Below are 15,702 nucleotides of genomic sequence, written 5' to 3'. Positions count from 1 at the left end.
GAGTTACTCCATCATGGAAAATGTAACTGATATTCTTTCAGGTAAAAGATGAAAATCCATCATCCTCTGGGGAAAAATTCAACACACTCATTGGTGAGATAACTTTACTCTCTAAAAGAGGTATTTCTGTATCTGATTTCCAAAATTATGTGTCCTCTTATTTTTCTAATAATAAGAAATCAATTTCCTCAAATGTCCCAGCCCATGGAATGAAAAAGGCTTGTCCTGAATGATCTCATCATCACTCAGCAGATTCCGGTATCTCACCCCCAAAGATAAATAGTTGAATGTGTAGGAATGGTGCAAGCAAAAGGGACATGGCTTGCTTGTTCACATAGTTAGGACTCTAAATATAAATTCTATTCGAGGAATATGATGCAGTCTTGCTTCCCCTCTAAGAGGTAATGGGATGGGAGGTGAGGTGAACTCCTGCCTCTACTAATGCCTACATTCTCTTGCTCATGAATTCATGGTGTATTTGGGGAACGTGTTATCTCGCATAGAAATCATTTCTGACATAAATGGCTACAATGAGAGCGTGCATAAGCTCCTGGCACAGGCTCTGGGCGGCTTCGAAATGCCTCTAATTCTTTCATTCTCCCCCCACAACCAGAGTCGTCTCCAGAGAATCCTTAGAGCTCTGGGGTCTTCAAGGTTAAAGGAACTATGGGAAATTAAATCATATAAAGAACTCATTTGGAACTTGATATTAAGTTTTAATGACATGAATTTGAGCATTAAATGAATATTTTAGGAAGTGTGAGCAACTTTGAAATGTGCTTGAGTTGGTATGTTAAGCACTGGATATGCCTTTACCTATTAAAAAAAAGCTGAAGTAGTCTCTTCTGTTGTTTGGAAGAGCCAGAGGGTGGACGAAAGAGGCTTGATTGGACTGTCCTCCATTAAATAAATGCAAGAGAAAAACTTTAAATTTTTAGGAATTTAATCAACTCTTTTTCATATTCATCTTTTCTTGTCATCAGTCTATGACTCTGACATGTACTCATCCAATGGGTACTTTTAGATTTTAGGGAATAAAATATTAAAGTCCCTTTCAAAGGAAATGAACTGAAAAGTCCACACTACACTACAAAGAAAAATGTCACTGTTATGCAGATTTACTAACAGACTTTGCTATGTAACCCAGGATCTTGGAGTTCGTTAATGACAGCATGTTCAGTTTGTTTGCAGGCATTTTATTTTCCCGTTAGTGTGAAACAGACTAGCTAGATTAAAAAGGGGCCCATTCAGACAGAATTCAGGTTTCTTATACTGGTTAAGAAGGTGTAGAGTTTAAGAGAGCAGTTATTTCAAGTAGACTCACTTTGGTCTACTTATTTTCTCTTTAAACCAGTAGACTCAAAGGTGGATTGTCCAATAAAACCCAGAGGGCTTAAGAAAAGAAATATTGGAATTTTCATATATTTATCACATTTTTTTATAGGTTTAGTTTTTTTACTATGACAAATTTTCTTTTTTTTTTTTAAGATTTATTTATTTAAGTAATCTTTACACTCAGCATGGGGTTTGAACTCAGAACCCCAAGATCAAGAGTTGCACGCTCTACTGACTGAGCCAGCCAGCTGCCCCATGACAAATTTTCAAATATACACAAAAGTAGAACAGAACAATAGACTCCATATACTCATTATTTGGATTCGACAGTTGTAAAGATGGCCACGTTTACTTCATCTATCCTTTTTGTTGTTGAGAAATTTTAAAGCAAATCATATATAGCTATCAATTTTCTTTATTATTTTAGGAGGTATCAATACAAACTAAAGACATATGGCTACAATAACATTAAAATAACATATTATAATTCATTCCTTAGTATAATCTAATACCCTGCCCTAGTCAAATTCACCTAATATCTTTTTTGAATCAACATCTGCATTTCAGCATTACACTTGCTTCTTAAGTTTTTTGTCTTGTTTTGTTTTTAATCCAGAGCTAACCTGCTCCATATACTTTCCTCTCATCCATTGACTTGTTGAGGAAACCTAGCCAGTTATTCTGTAGAACAACTCACTTTCTAAGTTTGTCCGTGTCTTTAATCTGTGCATCTACCCTCCTGTAAAGAAAAGGTAGCTTGCCTAGAGGCTTGATTCAGATAAAGGTCAATTATTATTATTATTTTCTTGAGGGATGAGCACAAACACTACATAGGGAATGCCACATGCTTCCTGTTTTATCGCACAGTGATTGTCCTACTTTTAATGATGCTAAGATTAATCAGTGGTTTTAGATGATAACAGCCTGGTCCTTCCATTTTAAAGGTCCCCATCACATTTTGTCTCATTTTTAATAATCCTATCCTGAACCAATGACATGTTGCAAGGTGATAATGATTAGATTCTATTGTTTCTCCTATTATCTTTGCACATTTACTAGCTTGACTTCTATAAAGAAAAATTTTCTCTGTCACTTAAGTTTATATGTTATATATATACAAACATAAAGGAAAGCAGGATGAAGGCTTACTTCTTTATTTTGATTGTTAAAAATCAGGGTAGAGAGCCACTGATGTAGTTGGTTCTAATGGTGACCAAAGTGTAATGATTATTTTTTTAATTTTTTTTAAATTTTATTGACTCTCTTTTTAATGTCTATAATTGATACATTTAAAAATATGTTTGGCATCTTTAAATCAATTGCCTTCATGGGGCACCTGGGTGGCTCAGTCGTTAAGTGTCTGCCTTCAGCTCAGGTCATGATCCCGGGGTCCTGGGATCGAGCCCTGCACCGGGGAAGCCTGCTTCTCCCTCTCCCACTCCCCCTGCTTGTGTTCCCTCTCTCGCTGTGTCTCTCTGTCAAATAAATAAAATCTTTAAAAAAATAAAAATAAAAAATCAATTGCCTTCAATATTTTTGTTTTCATTTTTGATTCTCAAATTGCCTCTAATTTGGCCACAGTGAGACTTTTCGTGTTGACTCCTGTGTCCTTTAGACACGACCCCATTAGCTTTGAGAGTTCTCTTGCCTTCTGGCACAACAAAATAAGTGTTTCCAGACTCATATATGCCCAACGCTAAACATGGGATCAGTTGTTCCTCCAAAGATTCCCTGGTCACTGCTAGTGTGGAATGGTATTTAGAGATCACAGTGTGTATGCTCACTTTTATGGTGTTGTAGGATAGATTTTATTATTATTCCCAACTACTCTTTCCCTTCCCACTTATTATCACGTGATATCCAGGGCCTCCTGGTTGGCAGGATACACTTCCCCAGCCCAGTTGCAGTTTTGACCATGTGATTGCTTTGACCAATGAACATATGGCCTGGTAAGTGGCAGCTTTAAGAGCCAACACGTAGTTTAGTCCATCTCTCACTTTTCCCTTGGCCACGAGGACTGTCTGTCCCAAACGGGGTCAGCTCCTTCAGCCTGGGGCCTGGAATGAGAACAGGACATGCAGAGCTGACATGGAGCCACCAAAAGGGGATGAAAGCAGAAGTCATGTGTATGGTGGCAAACTACCGAGATTTTTTTAGGTTGTTACTTCATTAAAACGAACTGATACAGGTTGTGATTTCATCTAGGTTTTTTTTAGCGGACAGAGATAGGAAATATGCAGTTTGGGAATGAAAAAAGCATTAGGAGTTCATACTGATATTTCCAATTCAAATATACATGATAAGACTTTTACTGTTTTTTAAAACATAACACTTGGATCTCTTTTTTCCTTCACTGAAAATCTTGATATCTATGTTATTATAATTATTGATTTGCATTATTCTGTAGTATAATTTCAAAATAACACCACTGCTTTCAATAATTTTCATTGAAAATGTATTTGCAGCTTTATTTATCCTTAAAATGAATTCTACTACTCAGTGGAATATTATATTCCAAACTCAGACTGGAAAAATTCTTTCCTCTGCATGGTTACATCACTAGTTTGACACAGTAGGTTCATTTCTGTCCATTTGTTTTCAATTTTTTAGATGGCTGTTTTGGTGAATTTATCTTTGAAACAGAACATTTAAGTTTACACAACCAAATCTATGTAATAAGTTATTAAGAGAAATCAGTTCCATTTCTGCCCCTTTCCACCCATTGTGAGTGGTTTTCATTTAACCTTCCAGTATTTTTTTCTTACACAAAATACAGCATGCTACATTATACTGTTCTGCACCTTGCTTTTTTCCTTTTGCTATACCTATACATGGAGATCACCCTCGTTCCTTTTTATGGCTACATTGCGTACCATTCTGTTCTTTATTCAGCCAATCTCCTATTGATGGGCATTTGATTGTGTTCAATCTTCTTTATAATAAATAATTTTGAAATAAATAATACCATGCCTGGATCATGTCCTGTTTTTTGCAAATACAGCTTTGGAACAGGCTCCTGGTCGTGGGGTTGATGAGTTAGAGTAGACATGCAATTTGTCTACATATTGCTGAATTCTTCTCCATAGCAGATAGATCACTACACAGCCCCTCAGCAGTGAGAGTGTCTGCTTGCACACAGCTTCAATAATTGAGGATGCAGATGAGTTATGTGTTTTTGCTAATCTGGCAGGGAAGAGATATTATCTTTGTGACAGTTTAATTTGCATTTAAGTGATGTTGAGCGCAGTGTCATATCTGAAGAACTATTAAAATTTTTCTTCTGGGAACCCTCTGGAGTTTGTGTTGTATGTGCACCATTTTTCCATTTTGTTCTTTATATTTTTATTTTCTTTCCATTTTTAGGGCTTGTTGCATATCAGTGACAATACTCTTTGGCTGAGATTTAGAGTGCAGATATCTTTTTCCCAATTAGTCATTTGCCTTTTGATTTTTGTATGGTATTTTATTTTTTTCAAGCAGATGCTCTTTTGATACATAGTTTTTAAAAGAATGCATCCATGCTTTTGTTATTTTTGGGGGGGTGAATTTATTACTTACTGACATTTAGATCTTTGATTCATTTGGAGTTTATCCTCATGTACACTGTCAGGATCCGATCCATTTCCCCCCCCTCAAATGGCTACCCAATTGTAACAATATTTATTAAGCATTCTCTATGGTTTGAGATGCTCCTATTTTATATATAGGTAGATAAGTGGAAAGATACATCTCACATCTATACTAAATTTCCAAATGAACTTGGGCCAATTCCTGGACTTCATATTCTGTTCTACTGGTCTGTCATTCTATTCATGTGCTAGTCTCACAGTGTTTTAATGATAGAGGTTTTATCAAGTGCCGTAATATAGGGCAACCATTACCTCATTTCTGCCCAAGGGCATTATTGCTGATTTATTTTTCATTATCTCATTTGTCTGATACTTATTTTACATGTATTTCATAATTAATATAATCTATTGATACAGAAATACATGTACATAATTCATTACCAAAAACGTATGTTGGGGCATATGCTCTTTTTAAGAGAAGTAGGACAAGGGAGTAAAGAAGTTTGAAGAACCAGTGCTCCAGGCAGTATTTTTTGAACATTTCAGCATCTTCATTCAGATTTTCTGGGAGAGTAGCACAATAGAGCTGAAAATCTTAGGATGCATCTAATCTTGGCATTTTCAATGAAAGAACACCCTTGGACCTAGTTGATGAGTCACCTGGACCCAGAAGAAAGTTTTTCACTGCTAGTGACCAGGTGTCAAGATCCCACAAGAAGATATGATTACTAGACAAGAATGCCTAGGAAAACCATCTTTGGTTTGGAAATAAAGATCACTTTATCAGGCCCTCCCCTCTCTTTTAGTAAACTTTTGCCTACTGAGGGACATGGATTGCTATACTATCAATTGAGTGGCAAAGAGATTGGACCATGAGGGCAAAGTCTGGAATCGCCTGCTTGTACTTGCAGAGAGTACTTGTACAACTCTCTAACATCCTGTGTTGTAGTTTATCTCAGGCAACTTGTGAAAAGGTATTGTTTGATTCATTTGAACCTTTAATCAATGCTTACTAATTCAAGAGGAGTTTATGTGGGGTTTTTTTTTGTGTGTGTGTGTTTTGTCTTGTTTTGTCTTTTACAATACAAGAAGGCATCAGGCAATCAGCAAAATTTCTTAAAACTCTATAGGGCAGACCAGTCTCTGTATTACCTTGTAAGTCTAAACTCTAAGGAGGCTATGGTTCATGAGGGAGAAGGAAGTTCTAAGAGCAGTCAAATTATGCATTCATTAGGGAATATTAATGTTATACATGTCCTGGGAGCCTTAGTATTAAAATGTCATTTTACGAAGCTAAGAAACAAATAAACATTAAACTCCAGGTTACTTACCTCTATTCAGTTAAGTATTAGAGAATTATTATGTGCCAGGCAGGATTCTAGGTGCTAGAGACACAAAGATGTATTGTCTCTGTCCTTGACGAACTCACAATCCAGAGAGAAACACATGTAAACATGGTAACAGTGTAGCCAAGTACAAAAGAGAACCAGGAACATACCAAGAACACCAGGAGTGTAATATAGTAGTAGACTTCAGCTTTGAGGAATGGATGAGCTGGAGAGGGTTAAAGAGAAGGGGTTTAGACCTTCAGGGAGTAATTGCATTTGGCAACAATGACAACACAACAGCAGAGAAGATGGTTGGGAAGGAGAAACATTGTATCCAAAATGGCATAGTTGTTCACTCCCTCACACACACCCACACAGGCAGGGCATGAAAGCACATGACTTGTTCTGGGACCAAAAGCATTGTGTGGGGCCAAAGTCCAATGATCCACAGCTCCCATCAGCTTATGTAGAATTTTTATCCTATTTTTTTAATGACATAGCCGACTGCATGTTTAAATGACTCAACAAATATAGACCTTGAGTTACTGTTTATTCCACGGTGGGAGTTCAACTTCTGATTAGAATCCATTCCTATCTTAAAGTGCCTCTAGAGCATTTTTAAAGACATTAGCACAATTCTCCCTTTTCAAATTTAGCACTTTCCCAGTAGTTCAACATGTTCCCTTTTTATTTGCGGCCATTACTTCTTCTTTGGTCTCCTTTAAAAATAGCACCAGTTTGCACTTGTCTATAAGTCTCAGCTAGTGCTGGTGCTGGCCTTCTCTCGGCATTGGCCCTTACCTTCTACTCTGGACTTTTTTCATAGCATGGGAGTTGGGATTTTTCCCTTTCTAGATTTGGTCACTGGTTTGGGAGTTTATTTCCCTTTGTTTTGTTACATTCATTTTGTTTCACGACTTACTTTTGTTGGTTTTAACTAGAAGGTAACCCCTGCTGCACTTTGGCTTAAGGATTTTAAAGGCCTCTGCAAGATGTTATCATGAGTCCTATTTGTGAGACATAGCTTTGCGTTGTGGTTTAATTACTAGTAAAAATAAATTTTTGCATGGGGCATCTGGGTGGCTCAGTTGGTTAAGCTTCCGACTCTTGGTTTAGCTCAAGTCAAGATCTCATGGGTTGTGGGATCAAACCCCCCAACCCTGGGGCTCCGTGCTCAGCAGAGAGTCTGCGAGTCTGCTTGAGGATTCTCTCCCTCTGCTCCTCCCCCCACTCATGTGCACGCTCTATCTCCCTCTAAAATAAATCTTCAAAAAAATAAAAAATAAAGTTTTGCAGAAAGGCACAGAATATCATATATAATATGATTTGATTTGTTGGAAGGTGCAGAACAATAAGCATAGTAAATTTTGATTTTTTATTTTTAAAGAAACGATACAGGTATGCTCATATATGCTGGAAATGTATTTTTCCCCCATTTTTTCTGGAACTATATACAAAAAGTTTAAGAGTAGGCGATCTGTAAGGAGTGGGAATAGAAGTCAGGGGGGCTAGAAAGGGGAGTTATTTTTCACTTCTGTACTGTTTGAATTTACCATATACACACCTTGTTTTTAGTTAAATGTGTAAGTAAATGCATTCAACAATGATCTATTTTTGTCTTTGATTATGCCCATAAATAAAGTATTTAGCAAGTTTTTACAGTGTGAGCAAAGCTAAAACTAAAAACAGCAGGTGACTGCTTTGTCAAAAGGAAAGTGAGTGAATTGGAAATACCCAGAATAAAGGAGAAAGACCAGATTAGGCTTTTTCACTCCTTACCAGTATAAAAACAACTCAGTCCCAAACTGTCCCTGTGAAAAATTTTGAAAACTAAAACAAAACAGAAAATCTAACAAAACAAATAAAAACTGCCAAGACATAAGAAAGAGAGAGAGAAAGGCAAAATTCTTCAGTTAAGAACTAAAACTCCCACCTGTTAAGATCACAAGGATTCTTGGGGTGCCTGGGTGACTCAGTCCGTTAAGCATCTACTCTTGATTTCAGCTCAGGTCATGATCTCGGGGTCCTGGGATCAAGCCCTACTTTGGGCTCTGCGCTCAGTGGGCAGTCTGCTTGGGGTTGGGGATTCTCTCTCTCCCTCTAAACTAAATTAAAAAAAAAAAATCACAAGAATTCTTGCTCAGGACTGTTTGAGCCAAGACAGTGGAGAGCTAAGAGTGTAGCACCTTCATGGGACTAGGTCCAGTAGTTCTTTGCTTCTCTGTTCATAAAATGTGGGAACAATTTAAAACTGTAAACATTTCCAAACCCTTCACTGGCCTGAGGATTCCAAGAGTAGGATTCTGTGGGTTCTGTTAGCAGGCATTCATTTGAGCACACACATTCACTCTCTATCTCTCCCCTGCTCCCTCTCTCCTCCCCCCTCTCCACCTCTATCCCTCTATCTCTCTATCTCTCTCTGCATCTCTGTCTCTCTCATACAGGCATACCCTCACATACTGATTAACACAGAAGGCCACTCTTCTCTCCATCAAATCTAATCCAATCACCCTCCTAAGGATGGCAAGATACAAATAAGGTAAAACAATGCTGAAGGAAGACAAACCCCGGGGAGGCGGAGGGGAGAGAATAATATTGAAAGATGATAAATAGTAGCCCCAAAAGCTAGTTTCATGTTTAGATGTTGGGAGCTGAAAGAGAGTTAGAAACACGTGTAGCATACACCATTTTTAAAAATTCCTTAAAAACCAAAAAGACGTTTTTCTCAAATCCCTGATTAAATTTAATTAACTACATTTCAGATTTAAAACGATTTTCTGTGGGTGAATGTAAATGTCTAATTATATATGTGCATGTGCATGTTTTCAATAAGCCGTATAAAAGAATACTTAGGAAGTAACACTGGACTGCTCCAATAACATCTAACTGGGCTCCCCACTTCCATGTCCCACCCACCCATCCTGCCCGTTCTCCACACTCCATCCAATGTGTTCTCTTTGAAAGGCAAATCTAACTGATACTCAGTGTTTAAAAGCCTTCAATGGCTTCTCCTCATCTTTGGGATAAATTCAAAATCCTAAATCTGACCCACAAGGCCTTCTTACCACCTGGTTGTTGCCTTTTGTCTTCCCCTGTCCTCCATGCTCTGGCCATAAGGAACTTCTTCCATTTCCTGCTTGCTTTTGCTCAAGTACCTCTGTGCAGCATTGTTCCCTCCATATCTGAGACGGCCTCCCCGCTCCTTCACTTGCCTAGCATATTCTTTTCATGTAGATAGATAAACAAGTGTCTATATATACGTGTATTTTATAATAATACAGATATATGTGTATAAAACTTTAAAAAAACACATTTTAAAATAAATCCTTTAAATAACAAAAGTGAATAAAACAAACTGTTTATATTAGTATAATACTTATGTAACAGCCTATTATTTGTGTTTGGATAGGACTCTCAGTAATGTAGGAGATCCATTATAAATGGTAATATGAATCTTTAACTCCACTGACCCCAAATATTATCAATAACAACAGGACCAGTTTTCTAAGTGTGCTATACATGTGTACACATTTAATTCTCCCTACACCTACCTCTACGAAGTAAGTCTATTATTGCAATTGTCACCATTACAGATCAGTAAATCGACACATACAGAAATCAAATAGCTTGTACCAGATCATACAGTTAGCTAGTAAATAGACACAGATTTCAGCATCAGAGTACATGTTCTTTACTGCTACACTATGTGATCTGAAATAGAACTCAAAACATACAGTTCTATATTACTATAAATTATAATTTAAAGGTTAAAGTTAAGGTTGCTCCATGGGATCTAGAATATTCTTGGCTACAATGCTGATTACACTGTTATTGGGCACATCCTAATTTTGGTTGGCGTGATGGTTTCCCAGAGATGTCCACATCCTAATCCCAAGAGCCTAAAACATGTTATCTTACATGGTAAATAGGAATTAAGGTTGTAGGTGGAATGAAAGTTGCTAACCAGCTAACTTTGGGGTGGACAGATTAACCTGGATTACCTAGGTGGGTCCAATGTAAGTATAAGGGTCCTTATAAGTGCAAGAGGGAGGTATATGGAAGAAAACCAGATTTATAGAAGCCTAGCATTGCTGGCTTTGAAGCTGGAGGAATGGGGCCACCAGCCAATGGTCTCTAGAAGCTGGAAGAAACAGCTTGGAAGCTGATTCTCCCCTAGAACCTCCAGAAGATAGCTGCCCTTCCCATACTTTGATTTCAGCCCAGGGAGACCTATTTCAGGTTTCTGGCCTCTAGAACTTTAAGATAATAAATCTGTGTTATATTAAATTTGTGGTAATTTGTTTCTGCAGCAGTAGAAAACGAATACGGTTGGATTGTTTTTCTGAGTTCTGGTCATGTTAACAGTTAACACCTCCCAAGAAAACAGTACCCAGTTTTAAGTTTTCTTTCTCTGCTTTTGCCAAAGAAAGCACTTGGCCTAGACTCTGATTCCCCTTTTCTATATTCACCTTCCTCTTCCTCAAGGCATCAATCTGGCAATACAGATATACTGGAGTACCGACTCAGTAGTGCTATGGGATGAAAAGGTTATTTTAAATAATGGCCTTCACAGATTTCTTCTGGTCCCACTTCAACAAACACAGCAGCTCTAGCTTCCATAGTTCAACACATCTTCTCTACCAACAATGCCGACCAACCGGAGGAAACCGATGTGATAGAAACCATGGGTAGAGAAAACATATGTAAATGTACATAGGCTCCTCTCATTAAACTGCTCTGGTGGAAGGATAATGAGTATTATCAGCCTTGGGGAATTTGCTGTTCTCTTTATGCTGACTTTTTGTTTTAGACTTCTTCCTTTTGAATGTCATTTCTGTCTCAGTTTTAAAACCGTTATCAGGTCTACCAGCAAGCCCAATCTGACCTTTATGTTCATCAGATAATTAAGACCATGCCAGGATGGAAGCAGTCCTCCTCCGCAAAGTGATGATGATGCTTTGTTCATAACGATGTTTACAGAGGGCAGAATTTTCCTGGCACTGGTTCCCTGGAGTGCTCTTTTGGGTCAGTTTCACCACTGGGGTAGGACTTTGTGATTTTGCAGAAGATCCAGACCTCTCCCTGCTCCACAGCCCTTATCAGTTGATGAGAGATTACAGACTCAGGCCAAGTAGCCTGGCTTGGGTTCCAGTCCAGAGTTGAGGACCAACTGCAACCAGCCATGTAGTGTCAGGAACAGCACACTTCTCTCATTCACATTCAACTGCTTGGCTTAAGTGTCACCTCCAAGAAATCGGACACCTCACCTACTTAGCATTAGTTAGGGCTTCATGATTTATATAGCAATCATTAATTCCATCCATCCATTTTTCTACCTACTCCACCTCATGCCCTTCCTATCGGATCAACAGGTGTCTATTTACATCTACTATTAACCAGGCACTTTGCTTAGCACTGTACATACAGTGGTGAGCAAACATGAAGAAATTCCTTCCCTCGTGGAGTTCCCACTTTCATGGTAAAGAAAAATAGAGTTTCACTAAACACACAAGTAAATGTCCATGTATCAACAGGTACACTGAACTCATAGTCCAAATAACAGTGGCAGCAGCAACAACAAAAGTCTTCCAGTCTACTGAGAAAGAAATAAGAATACAGACAAACAGAAATAAAAGGAAAGAATGGAATAAGCATGATATTATATAAAATAGGATTGGGACAAAAGGGTGGTACAGTTATATTGGGGATGGATATTAAGAAGATGAGTATGTAATTAGAGAATAAGAAATCCACAGAGTCTTTTTTTTGAATGAAGACAGTGGAAGGAGTTAAGTGCTCAGATAGAAGTCCAATTATCTGTGGAACAAATTCTCAGATCTTCAAACCCCAGTTCCATTTCTTTCCAGCCTACATGAATGAGCTTTCTTGAGGCTTGGGGGCCATTATATGTAAGCTGAAGATTTGTTCTGTTTCATGCATTTGCTGAGAACTTAAAAAGAGACAATATTCAAGAAAGCCCTTAGAACAGTGTCTGATATATACAAAGCCTTTAATATACTGTTTTTGGAGTTGGACATGAAACCTGAATGGATCAATCACAAATAGGACTGTGGAGTGAAACTTAGCCCTGAAAAACATTCTTGTTTTTCAACAACACTCTGATGGCAATGAGCATATCCAAAGCCTACATCTTGGTTTCTCCCATCCAAGCACTAACCAGGCCCAACCCTGCTTAAGCTTCTGAGATCAGATGAAATCAGGTGTGTTCAGGGTGGTATGGTGGTAGACTCACATCTTGGTTTCTAATACCATTCTCCAATAAAAGGAACCAGCACTCCTTGGAGAAATGGCTGATCCTAGGACTGGAGCAGGAAATATACAAGATCAGCCTGAAGCACTTTGTGTTGCCAGAAATGAACACAAAGTGCTAAGGAAGCACTAAAAACAAAGATGCATATATATATATATATATATATATATGCACATTTTTGTATCTTCTGACATATCCCCCATTGTTATATATATATATAAAATGCATTTTATCATTTACCATTAATGATGGGGTATGTTAGAGGATACAGAAACCACTAGAAGAACTCCCAATGGCCAAAGCTGGAAGAACTTTAGTACTAAAATAAATAAAATCATATTGGACTATAATCCAAAGTATAAAATAAATATTCATAAGCCCATACTGATATAGAAGTCATGAGGAAACATCAGAAAAACACCAATTAAAGGACATTCTACAAAATACTTCACCAGTACTCCTCAAACTTCAAGATAATAAAAAACAAGGGAAGTCTGAGGAACTGTCACAGCTAAGAGGAGCCTAAGGAGACAGGACTGCTAAATGTAATACAGTACCCTGAATGAGATCCTGAAATAAAAAAGGACATTAGGAAAAAATGAAGGAACTTTGAATAAAGTGTGGACTTTAGTTAATAATAATTACCAAAGTTGCTCCATTAATTATGATATGTATCATACTAACATAAAATACTAATAAAAGGAGAAAGTGGATGTGGTATATATGGGAACTCTCCATACTATCTTCACAATATTTCTTTAAATCTACTGTTATAAAATAACTAAGTTTATTAAAAAGAAAAAACAAAGAAAAGAAAACATTCTTGCAATGCCAGACCTTTTGGCATCCTGGGAACAGCATAGAAAAGATCCACACATACTCCCAAATTATTCCCCCATAGGAGTCAGGGTTAGACGAGCCAATGGTTTGATTTACCCAGTCTGAAGAAGAGGTTATTCTGCTCATTCATCTAAGCCTGTGTTTGCCTCTTGGTTATTTCTTGGCTACACTTTCAAACTTAGGGTGTATTGTTTCTCTTTTGATCAGTAAATAAGAATAGAAGAGTAAAACCATGTTCTCTGTTTTTAATTAGTAGCAATTCTAAAGTCAGTCTTTTTTAATTGAAATTTAGGATCGTCAACAAAATACGTAACTTTCCCAGCAGTTTTGTGACAATACCTCCAGCCTGTCTCTTTGTTGCCCTTTACCATTACTGCATTTTTTTCTTTGTGTGTCCAACACGATACCAATTTCCAAATTGCATAATGGTTTTATTGTGAAGATTTGCCTTCTTGGTTCGATTTTCTGTAATATAGGTCAGCACATGCCCCTTCACTGAGACAACTTGCACCTTCCTCCCCCACTAAGGAACAAAGCTCACATCACGTTGAATTCAGCGATACTCACTTCGGCAATAAGAGCGTGAGAAAAAGTCATTGTATTATGGTATTAGACACTCATCCAGCGGGTTATTTTAAATATTACCAGAACTTGAATAGCAACAATACCCATTCTATTAAAAAGGGGGGGGGGGGAGAAAAAAAGAGAAAGAAAAAGGAAAACAAGAAAAACAATAGAAAAAAGGAGGACTTCATTGCCTAAGTGCTTAAGATCTATTTCGATTTCCTCCATTTTCCTAAAAAGTTAACGGGAAGAAAACAAACTTAATAGGAAACGTTCCCAGGATTTTAAATCTCATGAGCCCAGAATCCGTGAAAATCCTGTTTAGAACCACCCCGTGAAATAGGCTTTGGGACGTCCCCCCGCTACTCGTTCATTCAGCTTCTGCCTCTTCTTAACAACCATTCCTGTGGACGTCCCCCGAGGACACAGCAGCTGGCTGGAGTCCCCAGACCAGACTTCCCTAACTGAATATAGATGTGCAGGTGGAGAGGATAAAAGTAATTCTGGCTCGACGGCCACGAATTCCCCTCATCCCCCTGCCCCACAAGTGCGCCGCGTTTTACCGGTATAGCAGGAAGCCTCAGAAACCAAGACAACTCTACCAGTACCCCCTTCCTTCTCTGGCACTTCGCGTGTGGCCGGCGCCTGCCTCCCTGTGATGCCATCTTGAGATCCTAGCATCTTCCAAGTAGTTAGTGAGTTCTTGCATTCTGTTCGCGTCCCTGCGTCTTTGAAAACGTACCCGAACTTTGGAAGAAGGTGAGAAACCTGCTGGTGTGGACTCTTAATTTTCTCCACCCAGAATTGACAAAGTCAGATGCTATTTACAATAAGCTGAACAAACCGCCCCCGCGCCAGCCTGCGCCCCGATTCCCGCTCGCTGGGTGCCAAGTCAGACGCCCCGCGGCGCACCCGCAGCCCCGGGCCCCGGAGACAGCAGTCCGCGAGCGCCGCGTCCAGGGGCTGGAGGTCTGGGGGCCGGGTCCCGGCACGCGTGGGTGGGAGGGTGGAGGTACCCCAGCAACTCACAGCCCAGCGCGACCACCAGGTAGCGCAGCAGCAGCAGGAGGAGGCGGTGGCGGCTCCTCCTCGCCATCTTCCCGGGGTCCGAGCTGGCTGCTCCTCGGAGGCCGAGGGTCCCGGCGGCCGGAGCGCGGCAGGCCGGGCGGGGGCCCCTCAACTTCTGGGGCGGGAGTGCAGGAGAGATTCGCTCCGGGGAGAGGAGGGGAGCGGTGGGCGGACCCTGATGGATGTCAGTTTCCCCCTGCCGGGGGCGCCTTCTCAGCGGGTAGCCTAGCGGCAGGTCTGGCCTGTCCCCGGGCTGCGGGGGGGGGGGGGGGCGGCTGGGCTATTGCTTTTGTGGGGTGAGTGGTGAGAGGGGGTGGGCCGTGGATGCCGGACGAGGTGTGGGCTGGGTCCTAATGAGGGGGCAGGAGGAGGCGAGGAGCGGAAGGGAAGCCCTGGCGGGCGTCCCCCGCCCCCGCGCCGCCGGGATTGATCGGCTTTGTGTCTGGTCCGGCGCGGGGCTGCCCGCTGTCCCCCTGGCGAGGAGCCGGGGGGCGGGAGGCGCGGGCCGCGGGGGCTGGGGGGAGGCGGCGGTGGAGGGCCACTCCGCCTGCCTCGCTCCAACTCCTCTCTTCCTTCTCCTGGCACAAAACTTTTTGGGTTTTCAGCCTAGGGGTGTAGATTTTTGGAAAATTTCTGGCCAACGGGCGAAGCTGCGGGGGAGGCGCTGGGGGCGGGCGGGGAGGAGATGGGGTTCGCCGGCTCCGCCTTGGACGCCGGAGGAAGAAAA

General features: G+C 40.2%; 1 protein-coding gene across 7 annotated transcripts in view; it reads right to left on the bottom strand.

Moving 5' to 3' along the window:
• JAM2 (junctional adhesion molecule 2) overlaps positions 1-15,228 on the bottom strand; it is a 59,542-nt gene extending 44,314 nt beyond the window's left edge. The window contains exon 1 of one of the 7 annotated variants that reach the window (XM_032393244.1): positions 14,937-15,228. In XM_032393244.1, the coding sequence (XP_032249135.1) occupies positions 14,937-15,003 (67 nt within the window). In that variant the 5' untranslated portion in view covers positions 15,004-15,228. Of the gene's footprint in view, positions 1-3,332; positions 3,665-8,165; positions 8,239-14,470; positions 14,644-14,936 lie in introns of those variants that run through there. The other 6 variants (XM_032393239.1, XM_032393240.1, XM_032393241.1 and 3 more) reach the window with 6 other exon arrangements.
• Between the last annotated feature and the right edge of the window lie 474 nt (positions 15,229-15,702).

Source organism: Phoca vitulina, unplaced genomic scaffold (assembly GCF_004348235.1).
Source record: "Phoca vitulina isolate PV1807 unplaced genomic scaffold, GSC_HSeal_1.0 scaffold72, whole genome shotgun sequence".
Taxonomy (NCBI): Eukaryota; Metazoa; Chordata; class Mammalia; order Carnivora; family Phocidae; genus Phoca; species Phoca vitulina.
Note: the sequence above shows the minus strand (reverse complement) of the source record. Positions and strands in the feature narration are given on the sequence as shown.